This window comes from Protopterus annectens, chromosome 7.part1, assembly GCF_019279795.1.
Source record: "Protopterus annectens isolate FY-2018-M chromosome 7.part1, PAN1.0, whole genome shotgun sequence".
In the NCBI taxonomy this organism is placed as follows: Eukaryota; Metazoa; Chordata; order Ceratodontiformes; family Protopteridae; genus Protopterus; species Protopterus annectens.
The window spans coordinates 420,851,894-420,870,286 of record NC_056740.1 but is presented as its reverse complement, the minus strand read 5'-3'; the positions used below and the strand labels follow the sequence as shown (position 1 = coordinate 420,870,286).

Sequence of the window (18,393 nt, the reverse complement as noted above, 5' to 3'; positions counted from 1 at the left end):
CCGAGGGGACCCTTCTGACTCATCGAGGTCTATGTCAGATGTGATCGACTCTTCTGGGGAGTCCATATGCTTCCTCTGGCATATTGTCTTGCGAGGGATCTCTTCAGAAGGGCATTCTGGACAGGTTTCAGAAGAGAGGGGTTCACCCACCGCTGCATCCTGAGGCCTTGGGTCTCCACGTCTGTGTGGAATTGGTTGTGCTGAGATGGACACTGGTGCCTTTGGGGGAAGAATGACTGGATCTGAGAGTGGGGCTGCCCGTGGGACAGCGCTGTCCTCATCGCTTCAAAAGCCACCCATCCATCTTCCGAGGAAGCTCCCAGTTCCGAAGAACTAGAAGGCTTCTCCGGCACCAAGGGGGTGGCTCCAAAGCCGATGTAGGAGCCGAGCTCACCTGTGCCAAGGTCCCGAGAGCCAAGTTTGGATCCGACAACTGTCAGATTCAACTATCCCCACCCAAGACCCGACCAGACAGCGTCTGCTCCTAAACTACTTGAGCTCAGTTGGCACCGAGGAAGTTGGAGCAGTAGTTGGAGCGGAAGATCCTGGAACAGGTCTCTGCTCCGACGGTTCCACTATGATCAGCTCGATGCATTCCAACTCCGAGGCCCCAAGGAGAGTCAGAGGAGGAATCAATGATGAGGGGGCAGGTCCACTCGGTTCAGAAACCCTCTGGGTAGGCTTTGACAATAATTTGGCTAGCGCTGGTGTACTTAAAAGCCTCCGCAACACACGATCCACATCATCTTCTAACAAACTCCTGGAGGATCAAGAAGAGGAGACAAGATATCTTGAGCTTTGTAATACTGGCAATCTTAGTCAGAGAAACTAGCCCCAGGACAGGGGACCGGTTCTGAGTCTGCAATACCAATGGTAACAAATGAAGAGAAGCCGAGGTAGATGGTTTTTTGGACCCGACAGATTTTGGGTCCAATTAAGACATTTTTGGTACTTTATTAATAGGTGCAGATCAGTCCAATGAGATAGATGAAGATCTTTTACTTGATTTTCCAGATTTAGTAGGAGGAGAAGGGGGTTACATTGAAACACTCTGACCTTCTCCCAAGACTTCTGAAAAAGAACTCTTCAACAATCCCCTCAGTATCAGCTTATTTTTCCTTTCGAGGAGAACCCTTGAACTAAATGAGTGGCATATAGAGCAAGACTCTTGCACGTGTACTGCTCCAAGGTAGTACACACAGTCAGTAGGGCTATCAGTCAAAGATATTTTCTGAGAGCGCTTAGAACATTTCTTAAACCCAGAGGGTTTAGTGTCTTTTAATTGTTTAGACATATTAATCAAGAAAAAAACAACAGAACCTAACAACACCAGTAATATTTAGAAGGAATAACTTCTGTCTACAGACTAAAGTGCTCTCTAACTTAAACAAGCTATTTAGATAGCAACAGAAAACAACAAATAACTTTTTTTATTTTTTTATTTATTTATTTTTATTGGCAGAACAAAATAGCACACCACACAGGAAAAAAGCCCTCTAACTTAAATGGGCTGAGCCGCTCTCTAACTTAAATGAGCTGACTCAGGAAAGGGGTTCAAAAACTAGTTTGCTGAACAGTAAATAGCCAACACACACCAAAAAGATATTTCGAATAGAAAGTTTAGTACAAGAAACCTTATAAGCTATAAGTATCTGAAAAAAACTAAACACACAGCACACTTAACAGCTTAAGTAACATGAGGCTAATTAGCTGTATATAAAGCACACACACACAGAAGCCAGGATAGGGTTGAAACTTTAGGCCTTGAGATAAATGATGGCCTCAGAGAAAAAACAGCAAACAACGGACACAGTCTAATACTGTGACTAACAAAGTCAAGGAATTAACTAAGATAACTAGCAATTTTTTTTTAAAGAAAGGAAATACAAGTTTTAAAGGTATAATATAATAATTCAAAGGTAAACTTAGCCAGAGCCAGTTGTAAAACACCAATCTGTTTAGCAGCAAACAAGATCTGGGGAATTCCCTAGAGCATCATGGGATAGGGAGTAAGCCACGAGCTAGTTGGAAGCTTTTGTAAATGTCCAAGTTGGAACCGAGGATCGGTTCCGAACCCACCAGTGCAGAATGAAGGCGAGACAGGACAACATCACATGGAAGAGATTTTTAACCCTACTCCAAAGATCCGTATCTGTTTTCAGCACCTGTTGCACCCATACTAGAATCTTTATCTGATTTTTTAGATAAAGGTTCCAGCTTTGCCACCATCAATGTACAGTTGGCTGCATTTTCAAAATTCCATATTGGATGTAAAGACGTTCCAGTAGCTTCACTGAAAATCTCAAAACCTTTCCTGAAAGGTACCTTTCTACTAAAACCTCCCATTAGAGATCCATCCCCTTCATGGGACAACGCCATTGTGCTACAAGCTCTGACTCGGGCTCCATTTGAACTCTTACCACTGCAGATGTAACATTCCTTACTTGGAAGGCAATTTTCTTGGTGGCAGTGACATCGTCCAGACAAATCTCAGAGTTGCAAGCTCTTTCATGTAAGCCTCATATCTAGTGTTTCACAAAGATGTAATATCCCTTAGAAATAATACATCTTTTTTATTTCTAAGGTGGCATCCAAAGTTAATTTAAATCAGTCAATCAATAAATTTGCCTGTTTTATTTCTAAGGTATTAAAAGAAGGGAGAATACTTGCTGCATATGTTATATGTGCACAGGCAGCTCAGATTCTATATCCACAGGACAAACTAATTCAGAAAACACAATTGGTTGTTCATTTCCTTTTCTATAACAAAATCTGAGAAAGCAGCTTACAAGGTTACTTTATCTGTATGGCTCTCAGATTGCATCTTCTTTGTCTGTAATAAGAATTTATCCTTAAAGGTAAACCAAAAGCCCATTCAACTAGGGCAGTTTCTATAATGACTGCCTTTAACAGAGGGCTAACCATTGATGACATTTGTGCTGTGGCCACCTTTGCTATGGCACACACCTATTGTGTCTCGCTGTAAGATGGACACTCAATCCAGATCATGTTCCTCCTTTGGTTCCACCATACTCAGGAATGTCTTTTCTTGATGCCACCTATTTTGACATCTTGGGATTCTGTCCCATTTGTTAGGAGCAGATGAAAATAGACAAAACTAGATATGAAAGTTATGTAATTATCATAACATTAGATCCATGTTGCCTGATTTTCATCTGGTTCAAACTCCCTCCCTCCTACCTTCTTCCAAATTGTCACCTATGGCTTTTGAGACTATTGGATGGATTTTATTCCCTGTCTGTGCACAGTCTTGTGAGACTGTACCCACTATTCCTCAACAACTTGAGAATATGTAAATTAGAGAGTCATCATGTTGTCATATATCACAGAAAAAGGAGGGGAAACTATTTCAGCATCTAAGGTAGAGTCTAGGGAATTATGGGTAGGAGAGGAGTCAGATCTCTGGATCCTATAAGGCTTCAGAGTTGGTGCCAAGGTCAGATCTGGTTCGATCAGACAACCCATTTGTTTGCACTGGACATAAGTTAGACAACATGGATCTAAAATTATGGTAAGTACATACATTTAATTTATCAAGGCACTCCCCCCTGCCTCTACTGAAGTTTCCTCTCCTCACTCCACTTCTGCTATTTTTCCTCCTGTTAAAAAGACTGCTAGCAAACCTGATGCTGAAAAGGCCCACAGTAAGCCCAAAGAAAGGAAAAGTCCAAAGAGGAAAAAAAGGTGGTTCCTAAATCTCTCAACTTCCTCAACTCTGGTTCCAAAGATTTTCAAGACTTCAGATCCAGCTCTTATGTTGGAACATATACTCAATGGATCCAGAACTCCTCCCCTACCAGAACCATGATTTTCTTTGGAACTGATTTCACATAGGCTGCATTCTTCCATCCTCCAAGAGAGGCCTCTCTGTCACATGTCGAGACCTTTCTTCACTGCCTCTTCACTCCAATCAGTCTGATCATCTTGGAGTCTGTCAGAAGTGGATGTGGATAGAATGATGAGGAAGTTTATCAAGACCCAAATCCAGCTTGGAGTTCTTCCTGTCCCAACCCCAGTCAGAGCCCAGGGTGTGGCCCCATCTTCTCATTCAGTCATTTCTCCTTCCCTGATCTATCCTTCAGACTTTTAAGTTATTGGATCTGGGCATTCCCCAGGGTTTGTCTGTGTTGGATCTGAAGACCTGGTCTTTGTTGACTCCAGTGGCGTCTCTTATCCGATCGCCCCTGGGTGTATCAGACTTGGACAGATCTTTGAGCTGAAGTGCTGGTGTCAGATCCTAACGGGTCTGGCTCAATTACAAGATTCTCTGAGCCATCCCTTCCCCTTGGAGCTTTGGGGCTGGACAGTTTGGCTCCAGCATAAGCTTCAGAGCCAAGCCACTTCAAGACCAATCCTTGTTGGGTGCTGCGGCTCCCATAGGAGGGGTCTCTGGTCCTGTCTCAAGCTCTGCCTTTGAGGCTTTTGAGAGTGTTCTTTTTTCCTAGGGAGTAGACTTCCCTCTCTGGCTCAGATCCATCTCTTCCCCACAGGAGTTCTCTGGGTCCTGGACCTGCTGTTTCTATCCCATTGGGACAGCCAGCCCCTAAAATCCGTGAGTCAGTCCACATTGAGGACCCCCCATTCAGCTTCCATGTCCTCCCCTGGAACATCCCACTGGGGAGGTTTGTGAGAAACATACGTATGGAAGGAGGCACATTGACTCTCTCCTTAACTGAAGATACTGGCTTCAATGAGGGGGGAAAGGTCACCCAGATCCCTCTTGAGGATGTCGTATTCATTGAAATCGTGGAATTGCTCAGACATAAAGGGGATGTAATCCACAGAATCTGAATCCCAAGAAGAATCAGTATTTCTTGAGGCTTTTGGGTCTGGCCCATCTACTTCTTGAGTGGTCCGTCCTGCAGGCAAGATGGTTGATTTAATCTCTAAGTGGGCATTGAAGGAGCTGGACATGCCCAAACCAGTTCTGCATAAATCTGACACATTTTTTTGTTTTCCCAAAGGATCATCCTTATTGGACCAAGGGTCCCACTGTTGATTGTATGGTGGTAGTGGTGGTGGGGCCACCAAAAAGGAATTTGCCAAATAGAGGTCCACTCTCCTTTCCCCCTAACATGGAGTCTCAAGCACTGAACAGGCTTGGGAAATGATTCTACTCTTCAACGGTGCTTCCACTCTGGGCACTGAACTATTTAGCACATGTAACATGCTTCCAGAGGGATATGACAAAGTAGCTTTCCAAATCTGTCTGGGGGTTCTTAGTTATAGAGGAAAGGAAGTCTATCGAATCCTAGTTGGCCACCCTTCAGTCCCTGTCAAATGTCTCTATGCTTGTCATTTCCAGTATGACAGAAACACTTCTACAGCAGCAGGCACTGGCTTAACTGTTAGGAGGCATGCCTAGATGCGCCTGTGTGACAAGATGTTGTTCATCACCAACCCCCTATGATGGCTCAGTACTTTTTAGACCAAAGGTTAGAGACCCTATCCAGGAGTGAGCAAGGCTGTAAAACCTTGCCTACTGTAGAGATTCGGTTTTCTACCCCCCCCCCCCCAACCCGGGACGTTCTCCCAGAACCAGACGGGAAGGAAGAAACTGTGCATCTGATGTCAGTTTTCATTCATTCCACAACCGATGGGTTTGGATCCAATACTCAGATCCGACTTGGCCAGTACACTAGCTTGTGGCCTTTAATAAACTCTTGAGCTTCTTTCCTACCCATAATGTACCATCCCTAACTTTTCTCAGATCTCGTTGGCTGTTTTCTATTCTTACATTTTTTCTTGATATCCTTTCTTACTAAAAAGTTTATTCTGTTTCATTTAGTGTCATTTTTATATACTTTTATACATTACTTGGTGTAATCTTCACTACCATTGTTGATAGGCCTTTCCTATCCTGTTTGTTTATTCCCTACTTTTATAATAAACTTTTCTTTCCCATCCAAAAAAATCTGCTAATTGCTGTTACTGGCTTTTTCTTTCCAGTAGTTTTAGAATTTGGTTTATATCTCTCCAATTTTAGGACAGACTTTTATGAGTCTTTGATAACTGATAGTAAGTTTTGTCCTAACATGACGTCTGAGAAAGGTTTTAAAAAAATGTGGGCATAAAATGCCTTTTTTGGATGCCCACTCCGTGTGTGTTTGCTGTTTAGGGCCTCAACACCTCAGCCAAAATTGTGATATTTGTGGTGGGTTCAACCCCAGAGCTTTGACAGAACAACGAAAGAAGTTAATTTTAAAGGGTTTATTACCAAGTCCCTTTTCCCAAGCTGTTTCTGGAGTTCAGTCTCCCAAGAGTAAAACTGAATACCCTTCAAAACGGTCCAGACTGTAAGATTCCCTGGCATCTACTTCCTCAGAACTGAGGAAAAAGAAGGAAAAGTTAGATCCGAAGTCTCTTGAGGACTGATACAAGCATGAGATCAAGTGTTGCAGACTTGCTGAAATCTTGGAATAACTATCAGTTACAGCAAGTCTCATTTATAACCAGCCCAGACATTGGAATTCATAGTAGCAGTGTTCAACACAGTATCTATGGGAGCATCTCTTCCTCTTTTGAGAGTACAGACAATAAGGAAACAGGTCAGGAAAATAATATTTGCAGGACCAGAATTTCAGTCCATATGATTCTGCAAGACCTGGGATCAATGTCAGTGGCAATAATTTTAGTTCCTTTAGTGAGATATCATATGAGAATTCTGCAATGGTTGCTAGCAACTCAATGGTCAGTTTTGTCTCAGCCCATGTCGGCAAAGGTAAGAATAACTCATGTTTGCAAATGGTATCTTTCCTGGTGGATGCAGTCACAACTGTTACAAAGTCAGCCTTTCATTCTCCCTCAGCCCAAGGCCATAGTGACGATGTACATGTCCCAGATTGGGGGGATGGGGCATTATCTGGGGAAGACAGTCCATGGCACTTGGCTCATAGGATCATAGGTCGCCCGTAGTGCCAACTTGCATATCAGTGTTCTAGAAATGAGAGCGGTGCTTTTGGCGTTGCAAGCATTCCAAAACTCTCTCCCTCTTAGGGCAATTGCAGTCCAGATGGACAACTTGTCAGTAGTTTGGTGCACCAACAAACAACGGGAATGCAACCTGATCCCCTGTGTCAAGAAGCCCTATGAGTGTGGCAGTGGCCGATATCGTCCAACTGCTTTCTAATAGCAATGCATATTCCGGAAGTCCAACATAATAGCAAACATTTTGAGCAGGTCCATTTTACTACATCACAAGTGGTCTCTCAAAAACAAGGTGATGGAAATGCAATCTTTTTGCATCTCCCGTGAACAAGTGCAGCAGTTACTTTGCACTGATCCCCCCATTTGGGGAGTCACTGAAGGATTCTCTGCTCCACAATTGCCCCCCCCCCCTCCGATCCTCTATATGCTTATCCTCCAACCCTCTTAATACCCAAATTCCTTCAGAAAGCAGCCAGATTGAATAGCACAATTATCCTCATTGCACCTTACTGGCCTTGACAGGTTGGGTTCCCCTTTCTTTGGCCTTATCTACTGTACCCGCCTTGGATTCTAGATCCAATTCCAGACCTTCTGTCTCACCTGACAGTCATGGTTCACCTGGATGTCTCAAATCTCAAACTAACTGCATGGTTTCTCCAGTTCCCTTAGCCAGGCAACCAGTGCTCTCATCCCCTCCCTGTTCCATTATTTTATCTTCCCATAAGCCTTCTACTAGGAAGCTCTACAGAAGTAAATGGAGAAGGTTTTATTGGGTGGAGCAGAATCAGATAGACCCCTTTTCAGCTCCAATCCATGTGTTCTTGAATTTTTAGCAATTTTTTTTTTTTATAATTGAAGAGCTAGCCCCCTCATTAAAGTTCAACTTGCAGCAATCTCTAACTCTCATGTGGGGTTTCAAAATTTTTCCCTAGCCTTCTCTAAACTCTGTAAAGCTTTTTTGAAAGGTAGTCTTATGCCAAGACCAAAAAAATGTGTCTTCATCCCCTTTGGGAAAAACCCAGTTCCCTTTAATTACCACATTGATGGTAGTCTACTGAACACAGAAGGCATTATAAGAGATCTGGGAACACAGGTTGACAGCAACCTCTCTTTTGATCACCACGTTGCCACTGTGGTCAGAAAGTCCTTCTATGTGGCACATCTCATTACTAAGGGTTTTGCATTCAGGAAGAAAGAGGTCATTGTCTCCCTCTACTCTTCCCTCATTAGGCCATTCATCGAGTACAACGCCCCATTTGGCATGGCTCACTAGACACCTGCAACAACTGGAGAGGCTGCAAAAGTACCTCACAAAGAGGATCCTAGGCCTTAAACACTTGTCCTATATGGACAGATTCAAAAAACTCCAACTATTCTCTGTCTCATATTGCCTATTTAGAGGCGATCTCTGCTTGACTTACAAAGCCATGTCTGACCCAGCTCTGTTAGAAATGCTACATCTAAAGAAATCCCAATCCCTCCGCACCACACGCTCCAGAGACCTCAACCTCATTATCACAATCAACAGAACATGCTGGAGGGACAGGTTCATAACTCAGAGACTGCCCATGCTATGCAATGGACTTTCCCATACATGTCAAGCAGAGCACCTCACTGGCCCTCTTCAAGAGAAATCTTGATGAGTGGATGGGAAATGGAAAATTCACCTCAGGGATCACTCCAGTGGCTCTACTCAACAGAGGCACTGGGAACTAAGGTTGGGTGGCACGATGCCAGGGTAATCCTATGGGGCTAGGCTTGTAAAGGCTCCAGGGCCATTAGCTTAGGACAAACCTATAAAGACCATATACCACCATGGGATTTAAATTTGGTACCGCAAGCCTTATTATATTTTCCCTTTGAGCCTGCAGCTAAATGTGACTTAAATTTTTGACATGGAAAACTATCATTTTAGTTGCAATTACATCTGCTAGATGAATATCAGAACTCTGGGCAATGTCTTCTAAGCCCCCATACTTGATTTTCATAAAGATAGAGTCACCTTACGTACTAATGCTTCCTTCCTACCTAAGGTGGTGTTATCCAATATTAATAAAGCCATTAACTATCGGTATTCTTCTCAAACTTTACCAATAAAAGAGAATATATACTTACTGGCTGTTCATAGACAATTATGTTTATACCTGCAGAGAACAAAAGAAATTAGAAAGACAGATTAGCTGTTTGTTTCCTCTGCACATAAGTCGGGCGAATCAGTTACAAAGGTGACTCCAGCTGGATGGCTGACAGATTGCATTTCATTTGTCTATAACAAATTGAATCTCCCCATACCAAAACCATTAAAGCTTCATTCAACCAGATCAATGGCAACTTCTACTGTATTCTAGTCCAGAGTATATATGGACGATATATGTGCGGCTGCAACTTTGTCAAATCCTCATATGTTTATCACTCATTACAAACTAGATCCAGTGTTGAGGGAAAGGGCAACCTTTGACTCAACCATATCCTTCCTTAGAGTCCACCCAGGAATCTAGGTAGCTGGGGACTCTGTCCCATCATTTGAGGAATGAGTGAAAATTAACATCATCAGATAAAGATGTTATGTACTTACTATAACATTCCATCTGTGTTGTCCATTTTCATTCTTCCTCAAATCCCCTCCCCCCTCCATTTCTCATAAGTGACTTCTGGAGGAATGTAAAAGTAGCTGACTCCAAATCCAGCTCCAGACAAGTGACAAGTGGAGTATCTCAGGGTTCAGTCCTGGGACCTCTCTTGTTTGGCATCTACTTCTCTGAAGTACAGGCCAACACTAAAGGACTCTGGCTAACAAAGTTTGCAGATGACTGCAAACTGAGAGCCATTATTGAATCCCCAAATTATGTGGATACTCTACAAAAGGGCCTTACAGAAACAGATGCTTGGTGCCAGAGCCATGGGCTCAAGCTCAATGCCAAGAAATGTATAGTTATCCCCTTTGGGAAAAAAGCATGTACCCATGAATTACTACATAGGTGGCAGTACACTAAACACCAAAAGTGTGATAGAGACTTAGGGACACAGGTGGACAGTGGTCTCACCTTCAATAACCACATCGCCACAGCAGTCAGGAAATCCTTCTATGTGGCACACCTCATCACTAAGGGCTTTTCATCCAGAAAAAAGGAGGTCATTGTCCCACTGTACTCATCCCTCAATAGACCCATTATAGAATACAACACCCCATTTGGTATATACCTCTCAAGACATCTGCAACAACTGGAAAGGCCGCAGAAGTACCTCACTAAAAGAATCACAGGCCTAAAGCAGATGCCCTATGCTGACCACCTTAAAAAACTCCAGCTATACTTGGACATCCTACACTTAAAGAAATCCCAATCCCTCAGAGCCACACACTCCAGGGATCTAAACCTTGTCATCACAATAAACAAAACATGCTGGAGGGATAGGCTTCTGAAGCAGAGACTCCCCAGACTCTGGAATAGACTTCCCATACATGTCAAGCAGAGCGCCTCTTTGGCCCTCTTCAAATGGAACATTGATGATTGGATGGGAGAAAGTAAATTCACCCTGGGGATTATGTCAGTCACCCTGCTAGACAGGGGTCCAGGGAAGTAAATAGTGTGGGAAGAAATAGCCAGGGAATTGTTATAGCTAGGCTTGTATAGGCCCTAGGGCCGATAGCCTAGTACCAACCTATAAACCTATGAGACTGTTAGGGACACCATATATCCATTTCATTGAACTCCAGTTATAGCAATTCCTTTATAATTTTCTGTCTCGCTGAAGCTGTAAATAGGATCTGAGGGAAGTTAGGGATGGTGCATTATGGGTAGGAAAGAAGCCGGAGAGTTTGTCAGAGGCCACAAGCTAGTGTAACGGCCGAGTCGGATCAGAATGTTGGATCCAAACCCATCAGTTGAGGAAGAATGAAAATGGACAACACAGATGGAATGTTGTGGTAAGTACATAACTTCTTTTTCCACAAGTCCCAAGGCTTTGCTCCTGACACTTCTGGTGAGAGGTCCCCTGAGGCAGAGGAGGGAACTCTAATGGTGGATGCTGCCCTCGTGGCAGAGGTGGTCCACAAAACCAAGAATTTCAGGGTCCTTTCTCTAATGGGCCTTACTAATGCTCCTGAATATTTGTCTGACTGCTGCATTCTGGAGGCAGTCAGGGCCACATATCCCAGCACCCTATGGCCTGGACTTCCATCACTCAAGATGTTTGGATGCAGAGGATCATAACCAGGGTGGGTCTATATCATGAAATCAAACTTCCAAAATGTTGAACACCATAAGTTCGAACTTGGAAGATCGAATTCAGATAACATCAACACTTCAAAACAGCAAATTTTTTCCCAGGGAAAAAATTTGCTGTTCCGAAAAACACACACATAACACAATCAAACCAAACACCTTCAAAACCTACACTAAACCTAACATACACCACTATCTATGCACTATCCTTAACCCACCCCTAACCCTAAAGTCCATCACTACCGCCCACTTACCTGACCCACACCCTAACCCTAAAATCCGTCACTACCGCACACTTTCCTGACCCGCGCCCTAACCCTAAAGTCCGTCACTACCGCACACTTACCTGACACGCACTCTAACCCTAAAGTCCGTCACTACCACACACTTACCTGACACGTGCACTACCCCTAAAGTCCGTCACTATCGCACACTTACCTGACCCACGCCCTAACCCTAAAGTCCGTCACTACCTGTTCGTACACTTACCTTGACCCGGTCCGAAAATGCCAAAGCCACAGAAACGGCCAACTGAATTCTTTCCGTGGGAAAGAATTCGGGTTTCCACGGCTTCGAAATTCTCAACTTTCGAACTACCAAGTTCGGCCTTCTGGTATTCTGCGTTCACAACATTCGATTTCGTAATGTAGACCCACCAGGGCTACTCCATCCCTTTTATCTCCCCATGCGTAAAGAAACATCTCAATGTTGCACCCTCCCAAAGAAAAGTAGCAGTATTAAAAATAAAAAAAAGCTGCTAAAAATCTGATCATCAAAGAGGTCCTGCCAGGCCAGGAAGTATCCGGAGTTTACTCAGGATTTTTTTAGTGCCAAAAGGAAACAGAGACCTTTAGCCAATTTTGGATCTCAGTCATTTGAACATATTTGTGAAACAGATGAAATCCCAGATGGTCACTGCACAGTCCATTTCATGTGCTTGATAAACAGTCAGGACATATACTATCACATAAAGATGAACCGATGCTCCAGACGGTTTCTTCTCTTCTGGCTGGGACCTAGTCATTTACAGTTCAGAGCCCTGCCCTTTGGTCTCTCCACAGCCCCCTATGTGTTCAGGTATATGGCAGTGGTTGCTGTTCTTCTCAGGCTGCAGGAGTTCCAAGTGTTCTCAGAATTGCTCCCACCAGGAATCGTCGTAGCCAAGCCAAGGACTACTTGCTTTGCTCAACTCTAGGTATTGCCAAGAACACAACCAAGTTCAAACTTCATCCTGTCCAGATTTTAGAATTCATTGGGGCTGACTTGGGCACAAAATTGCAAATTGCCAAACTTCCACAAGCCAGGATTAGATTCTCCGATGCTTTCTCAGGATTGACCTTTTGTACTACCTTCTCCTCAGGCCACACTGACCACGGATGCTTCCCAACTGGGGTGGGGGGCTATTACTTGGGAAAGACATCCATGGCACAAGGTCCCCTGCAAAGGCCAGTCTTCACATCAATATCCTAGAGATGAGAGCAGTCCTCCTAGCATTGCAGGCCTTCCAGGACACTCTCCCCATGGGTGTAATTCCAATCCAGACAAGACAATATGTGTGTATTCTAGTACATCAACAAACAGAGGAACATTATTTTACCGTTTGTATTTAGTGACCATGAAGGTGTGGCAATGGCCAATGTCTTCTCATTGCATTCTGTTATCAGTGCACATTTGGGAAAGTCCAGTGTTCTAGTGGACAGGATGAGCAGGTCTGTCCTTCTCAATGGTCCCTCAGCATGACAGTAACTGGTCAGATTTTCAGCAATTGAAGTCAGCTGTGCTGAGATGTTCCCCTCCCCATACAACATCAAGTGCAACAAGTACTTTGCCATAATCCACTGGAAGAGGGAGTCACAGAGGGACACTCTGATCCACAGTTGGTACCCCCCCCCAGGCTCCTGTATGCCTATTCTCCTACTATAATCCTGAAATTTCTGCAGAAAGCACTGGTGAGGAAGCCTCTGGTGATCCTTATTGCTCTCTATTGGCACACATTTCCCTTCCTGTGGTTTCATCTGATTCACCCACACTTAATGCAGGACTCCATTCCAGACCTTCTATCTCACCTGTCTGGGATAACGTCACCTGACATTCAAACTCTCAAATTGGTTTCTGCAGTTCCAATGGTGGCTAGATATCCAGACTTCCTTCCCAAGGTGTTCAGATATGGTCCTGTGGGCAAAGACCTTCCTCCAGTAAGATCTATGAGATTAAATGGAAGAGATTTTCCATCTGAGCTTTCAACAAAAATGTGGACCTCTTTTCAGTCCTACTGTCATCTCTGTCTCCCACAGTGGAGCTAGCTACTTTACTAACAAGGTCCAATTTGCAGTCATCTCCAGTTTTCATGTTGGAAAGAATCATTTTTCCATTGCCTTCTTTAAATTGTCAGATGTTCCTTAGGGGTACCTTCCATCTCCAAACATTGCTTAGGGACCTTGTTCCTACTTGGGATATTACCATTCTCTTACAGGCCTTAACTAGACCCACTTTTCAACTTACTACTGTGGTTGATTTAAAGTATCTAGCATGGAAGACCCTGTTTTTAGTGGCAGTCACCTCTACTTGGAGGGTTTTGGAGTTACACTCCCATTCTAGTAAACCCCCTTATTTGGCCTTCCACGAGAACAGAGTTACTGTAAGAACTAATCCTTCTTTTCATCCAAAATTGGCTTCTGAATCATCACTTAATCAGCCTATCAACCTTCCCATTTTCTTCCCAGATTTCTGCAGTAAAGGGGGGAATACATGTCACACCTGCTGGATGAATATTGACAACTTTAGTTTTTCGTGCATTGCACTAAGAAGATTAGAAAGGCTGATCAGGTGTTTGTTTCCTTTTCCACAGCCAAACTGGAAAAGGGAGTATCTGAAGTTACTGTGTCTCAATGGTTATCTGATTGTATTTCACTTGTCTACAGAGAGAGAGAAAGTGTTTTCCTCACTCAAACCTCCTATGGCTCACTCAGCTAGATATGTGGCTACCTCCACTTTTTTCTTCTGTAGATTAATACTCGGTGACATTTGTGCCACATCTACTTAGGCCAATGTCTATACTTTCATTTCCCACTACAAGCTGGAGTTATAGTCAAGGTCAAGAACCTTGACAAGTTTCTTTGGTTATCCTTCAGTGACACCTCCCAAGTTTGATAGTAGCTGGAGAGTTTGTCCCATCTATTGAGGAAAGGCCAGAAGAGACGTCATATATGAAAGTTTTATATTTACCTCAGCAATAGATCTGTGTTGTCTGCTTTCGTTCTTCCTCACCTTTCCTCCCTCCTTCCCCTTCCATTGACTTTTTTTTATCCATTACTCCTGGAGCGACTGTACTCATACTTATGACTACCTTGGCTTGGTCATATACTCTTCAATGTCTAAGTTTGGAAACTGTCTTATTCTATGAGATATTTGGGTATATGTGAAAGGGAGTATTATTCCTTATGCTATGGTATGGGCAAACTCGATCTGAGGTAACTCTGTCCTTTGCAGGGGGTTATAAATAAATGGAGGAGCCTGAACATTAGATCCAAAGTCTGAGAGTGGTTGAAGTCAGATCTTAGACTGATTTAATAACCCATATGTTGAGGAAGAACTGAGCTGGACAACATACATCTATTGTTATGGTAAGTATTTAACTTTCACTTTTAGCCACTAGACTAACAGAATGTCCCTATTCTTTTACTGTAGTCACATGAATACATAAAATGGCAATTAAAATGTAATTTGATGCCGTTTCTTGATTTCTGATGTGGGAGTATAATGTCAAGGATTTGATCTCAGCATTTGTGTTCTGCAGAAGATGCTGGTGCACCAGAGAGAATCCGAAGAATAGTTGAAGCGCTGAGAGTAGATGTGGTTAAAGGACTGGGAGTTAAACTGTTGGAAAAAGTATATGAAATTTTGGAGCAAGATGACACAAAATGGGAGGTGAGTTATGTGTATCTTACTTTTTTGTTAAATAGAATGAAGCGATTTCCAGACAGCAATTTTTGATTTGAAAAGAAGACAGCCATGTTGTGTAATTAATGCATCACTTGTCAGATCAGATTGTCCTAGGTTGCCTGGAACCCACGCCTTCTTATAATGCATCTCATGTCTTACTGTATCCATTTGTCTTTTGCTGCTTTTCATATTCAGTCTCAGTGAAATTGGCCCCTGGCTGCCTCTTGCTTCTTTTACTTTTTAACCAGAAACATTGTGTTGGTGTCTGCATGAGTACACCAGTTTTCTTTCTTTCTTTCTTTATCCTTTTACGTGTTTCTAAGAAATTGATTTTGTGTCATTTTTTTTTTCATATCATAAGATGCCTTTGTCTATTTTTTACATCGCTGGACCTTAGCTCATTTGTCTTGTAATGTCCACAACCCTGCTTAGGATGTGTACCTGTGGTAAGACTATTCTGTCCACCAGCAGACACACTTGATGTTTATCATTAGATCACTGTTGCAATGGTCTAGGCTATATGGAACATATCCTGCCAAGGATTAGACATCTGGCCAGTATCCAAACCTTTTGGGCACCTTCCATATGCTTGTACATCTGAGAAGGCAAGAGAGCATACCAGTATAAAAGAAGACATATGGACACCAAAATTCAGAACCTTCTTAACATTAAAGCTACCAGTAGCACTCACACTTTGCAGCATCTTCAGTAGTTTAGCTGTTGGGTTACTATCAAGAAATTAGGTAGATAACTACCATACTGGGGACTTCCTTCCTCTTTTTCTTTGAAAAGTATTATTGTTTTTGCCTTATGTCTGTGAGAAAAGGGAAATGCTTTGTGTATATCAGATGGGTACTTAGGTTGCTCTTCTATTCATATGCTGCTGTATACATATCACAAGGGAGTCTGTCTCTGGTTGACTCACATATGTCCAGCCATTCTACAAAAGATAGATGCTACCACTAGGGTGCGTGTGACGTCCTGCGTCTCTCTCTGGATGTCTGTCATAAATGGATGTCGGGTACGAAACGGACGTCAGCACGCACCTACCTCAGAACATTTCTGCCACCTGTGTGACTGCCAGCTTCGGTCGTTGCGCCTTCGAAAAAGTGAACTCGTTGTATCCGACTTCAGATAAGTACTCCATAGAGGGTTTTGATTTCATTTTGCTACTGCTTTGGTGTTTCATGTCAGGTAGAAAGAGCAAGTGTAGGTGTGGAAAGCAAATTCCGCATAAGGATTCGCATGAGCTCTGTTTTGTTTAAACCAAGGACATGACCACACTGCTTGTAGTATTTGTCAGGCCTTCATCCTCAAAATCTTCAGAAGTTGCCTAGCAGCATTAAAACTTATAAAGTATCAGCGACCCAAACGTTTAGCTAAAGCTATGGATCCGGCATTGGATTCCTCGGATGAGCCACCAGTCAAAAAGGCCAAAAAATCAAGGCCTGAACTGACTGCTGCGCCCTCCATTCCAGCCATACCCCTCAAGGCTGGTGAAGACCCCAAGTCCGAGCTCGAATCCTCGCACCTTCCTTTGGTAGGTAACCTGGAGGAAGCCATTAAAGAAGCCGAGGACATGCCCCAGAGGGAATCACAGGCATCCGAATCAGTCGCCTAGGGGGACTTAGGCTTATCATTTCTGAGGGCTCATGTGGGGTCTCTCAGACTGTAGTTTGGGAGGATGTTTCCACAGACATTGTGGAGTGCCATTCGGCATCTGGCCCTCCAACTCTACACCGCATCCCTGATACCTCGGCTTCGGAGTCCCATAAAAAGAAGAAGCAAAAGACCAAGACCAAGCATCTTGCTCCTTCTCTGATGCCCGCAGCCTCCGAAAAGCTTCCTGACTGGCAGGCCTTCACCCAAGGCTTTCTAAATGCCTTCCTGGCCTTACACCAGGCCCCTACTGCGTCTTCCCCTAAGGGTAAACTTGGTCCTGACATCTCTTCTGAAGAACAGGATTCATCAGGAGATGAATCCCTTACTTACGCTTCTCAAATTTCTTCCCCTGTGGGGTATGCTTCCCTAGAGGAGGAGCCTAATGGCACAGATTCCCGCGGAGAGGACATTACCTTCGGGGAAACTATTGCTCAAATGAAAGATTTTTTTCAAGTGGGACAGCAGTCAGGTCACCGAAGTATTATGAACTTTTAAAAATGGAGTCTGCTGTACCTCTGGTGCACCCTGCCTTCTTGGATGCTTTCCTGGCTGCTTCAAAAAACCCAGATTCCCAACCTCCCACACCCAAAAACCCAGATAGGTTTTACAGAGTCCCTGATGAGGCCAAATTCCTTTACAAAGCCCCTTCTGCGGACCCTTCAGTCATTACTGTCGCTGCAGACAAAACCTCCAATTACTCCCTTCCACCTCCCTCTTGCCCTCTGAGAAGGAGAGCAGATTAATGGAGTGCTTAGGGAAAAAAAGTATACACTTCTGCTACCTAGGCAGTGAGAGCCATCAACTACCAGACCCACATGGCCAAATACACCCTGGCTGTGATGACTGATGTAGCTAAACAATTGGGGGACCTCCCTGACTCCCCAGCCAAGGCTAAAATATTTACTGTTTTGAATTCCTGCACTCAGGTAACTAAGCACTCTATCAAGTGCAGTTATGATGCAGTAGAGGCCTCATCTAGAGCTGCCACCTGTGGGTCTGTCCATCAGAGGATACTCCTGGCTTAGATTGCACCCTCTCCCTGATGACATCGTCAAAACTCCTGGGCGCACCTCTGGGCAGCAAAGGTTTATTTGGTTTAGCAGCGCCTGACCTCTTCAAGTGAAGGGTAAGGAATTACAGGATCTGAGACACATTTTTGTCTCCCCAGTTCCACACTTTCAAAGAAACTACTCTACCAAAACCTCCTTTGTGAGAAACCCTGCCAGACAGATGCCAATGAAAAACAAAAAGGATTCCAGGAAGCAGCCCTTTTCCAGGTCTGCTCCCTCTACCCCTGCTCCCAAACAGCCCTTTCAGGGCAAGCCTAGTAGCCTGTGACTACTAGGCACTGCATCCAGACACCTCTCTTTCCATGCATCTCTTTCTCTCCTTCCTTGCGTGGAATCAGGTTACCCAGGACTCTTGTGTCCTCTCTATAATAAAACAGAGATACTTTATGACATGGGAGGCCAAACCTACTCCCAAAGGCATCTATCAACCTCATCGAGACCAACTGGTTTTCTTTCTTCCTGTTCTTCAGGAACTCCTCACACAAGGAGCAATTCAAGAAGTCCCTACACATCCAAGGGGAAAAGGGTTTTACTCCAGGATGTTCCTG

The 18,393-nt window shown here is 43.8% G+C and overlaps 1 protein-coding gene across 1 annotated transcript in view; it reads left to right on the top strand.

Annotated features, from left to right (window-relative positions):
- Positions 1 to 18,393, top strand: part of NEK4 (NIMA related kinase 4) — a 1,767,660-nt gene that overhangs the window by 1,670,160 nt on the left and 79,107 nt on the right. Inside the window, exon 15 of the mRNA XM_044078881.1 lies at positions 14,968 to 15,098. Coding sequence (XP_043934816.1) covers positions 14,968 to 15,098 — 131 coding nt within the window. The remainder of the gene's footprint in view (positions 1 to 14,967; positions 15,099 to 18,393) is intronic.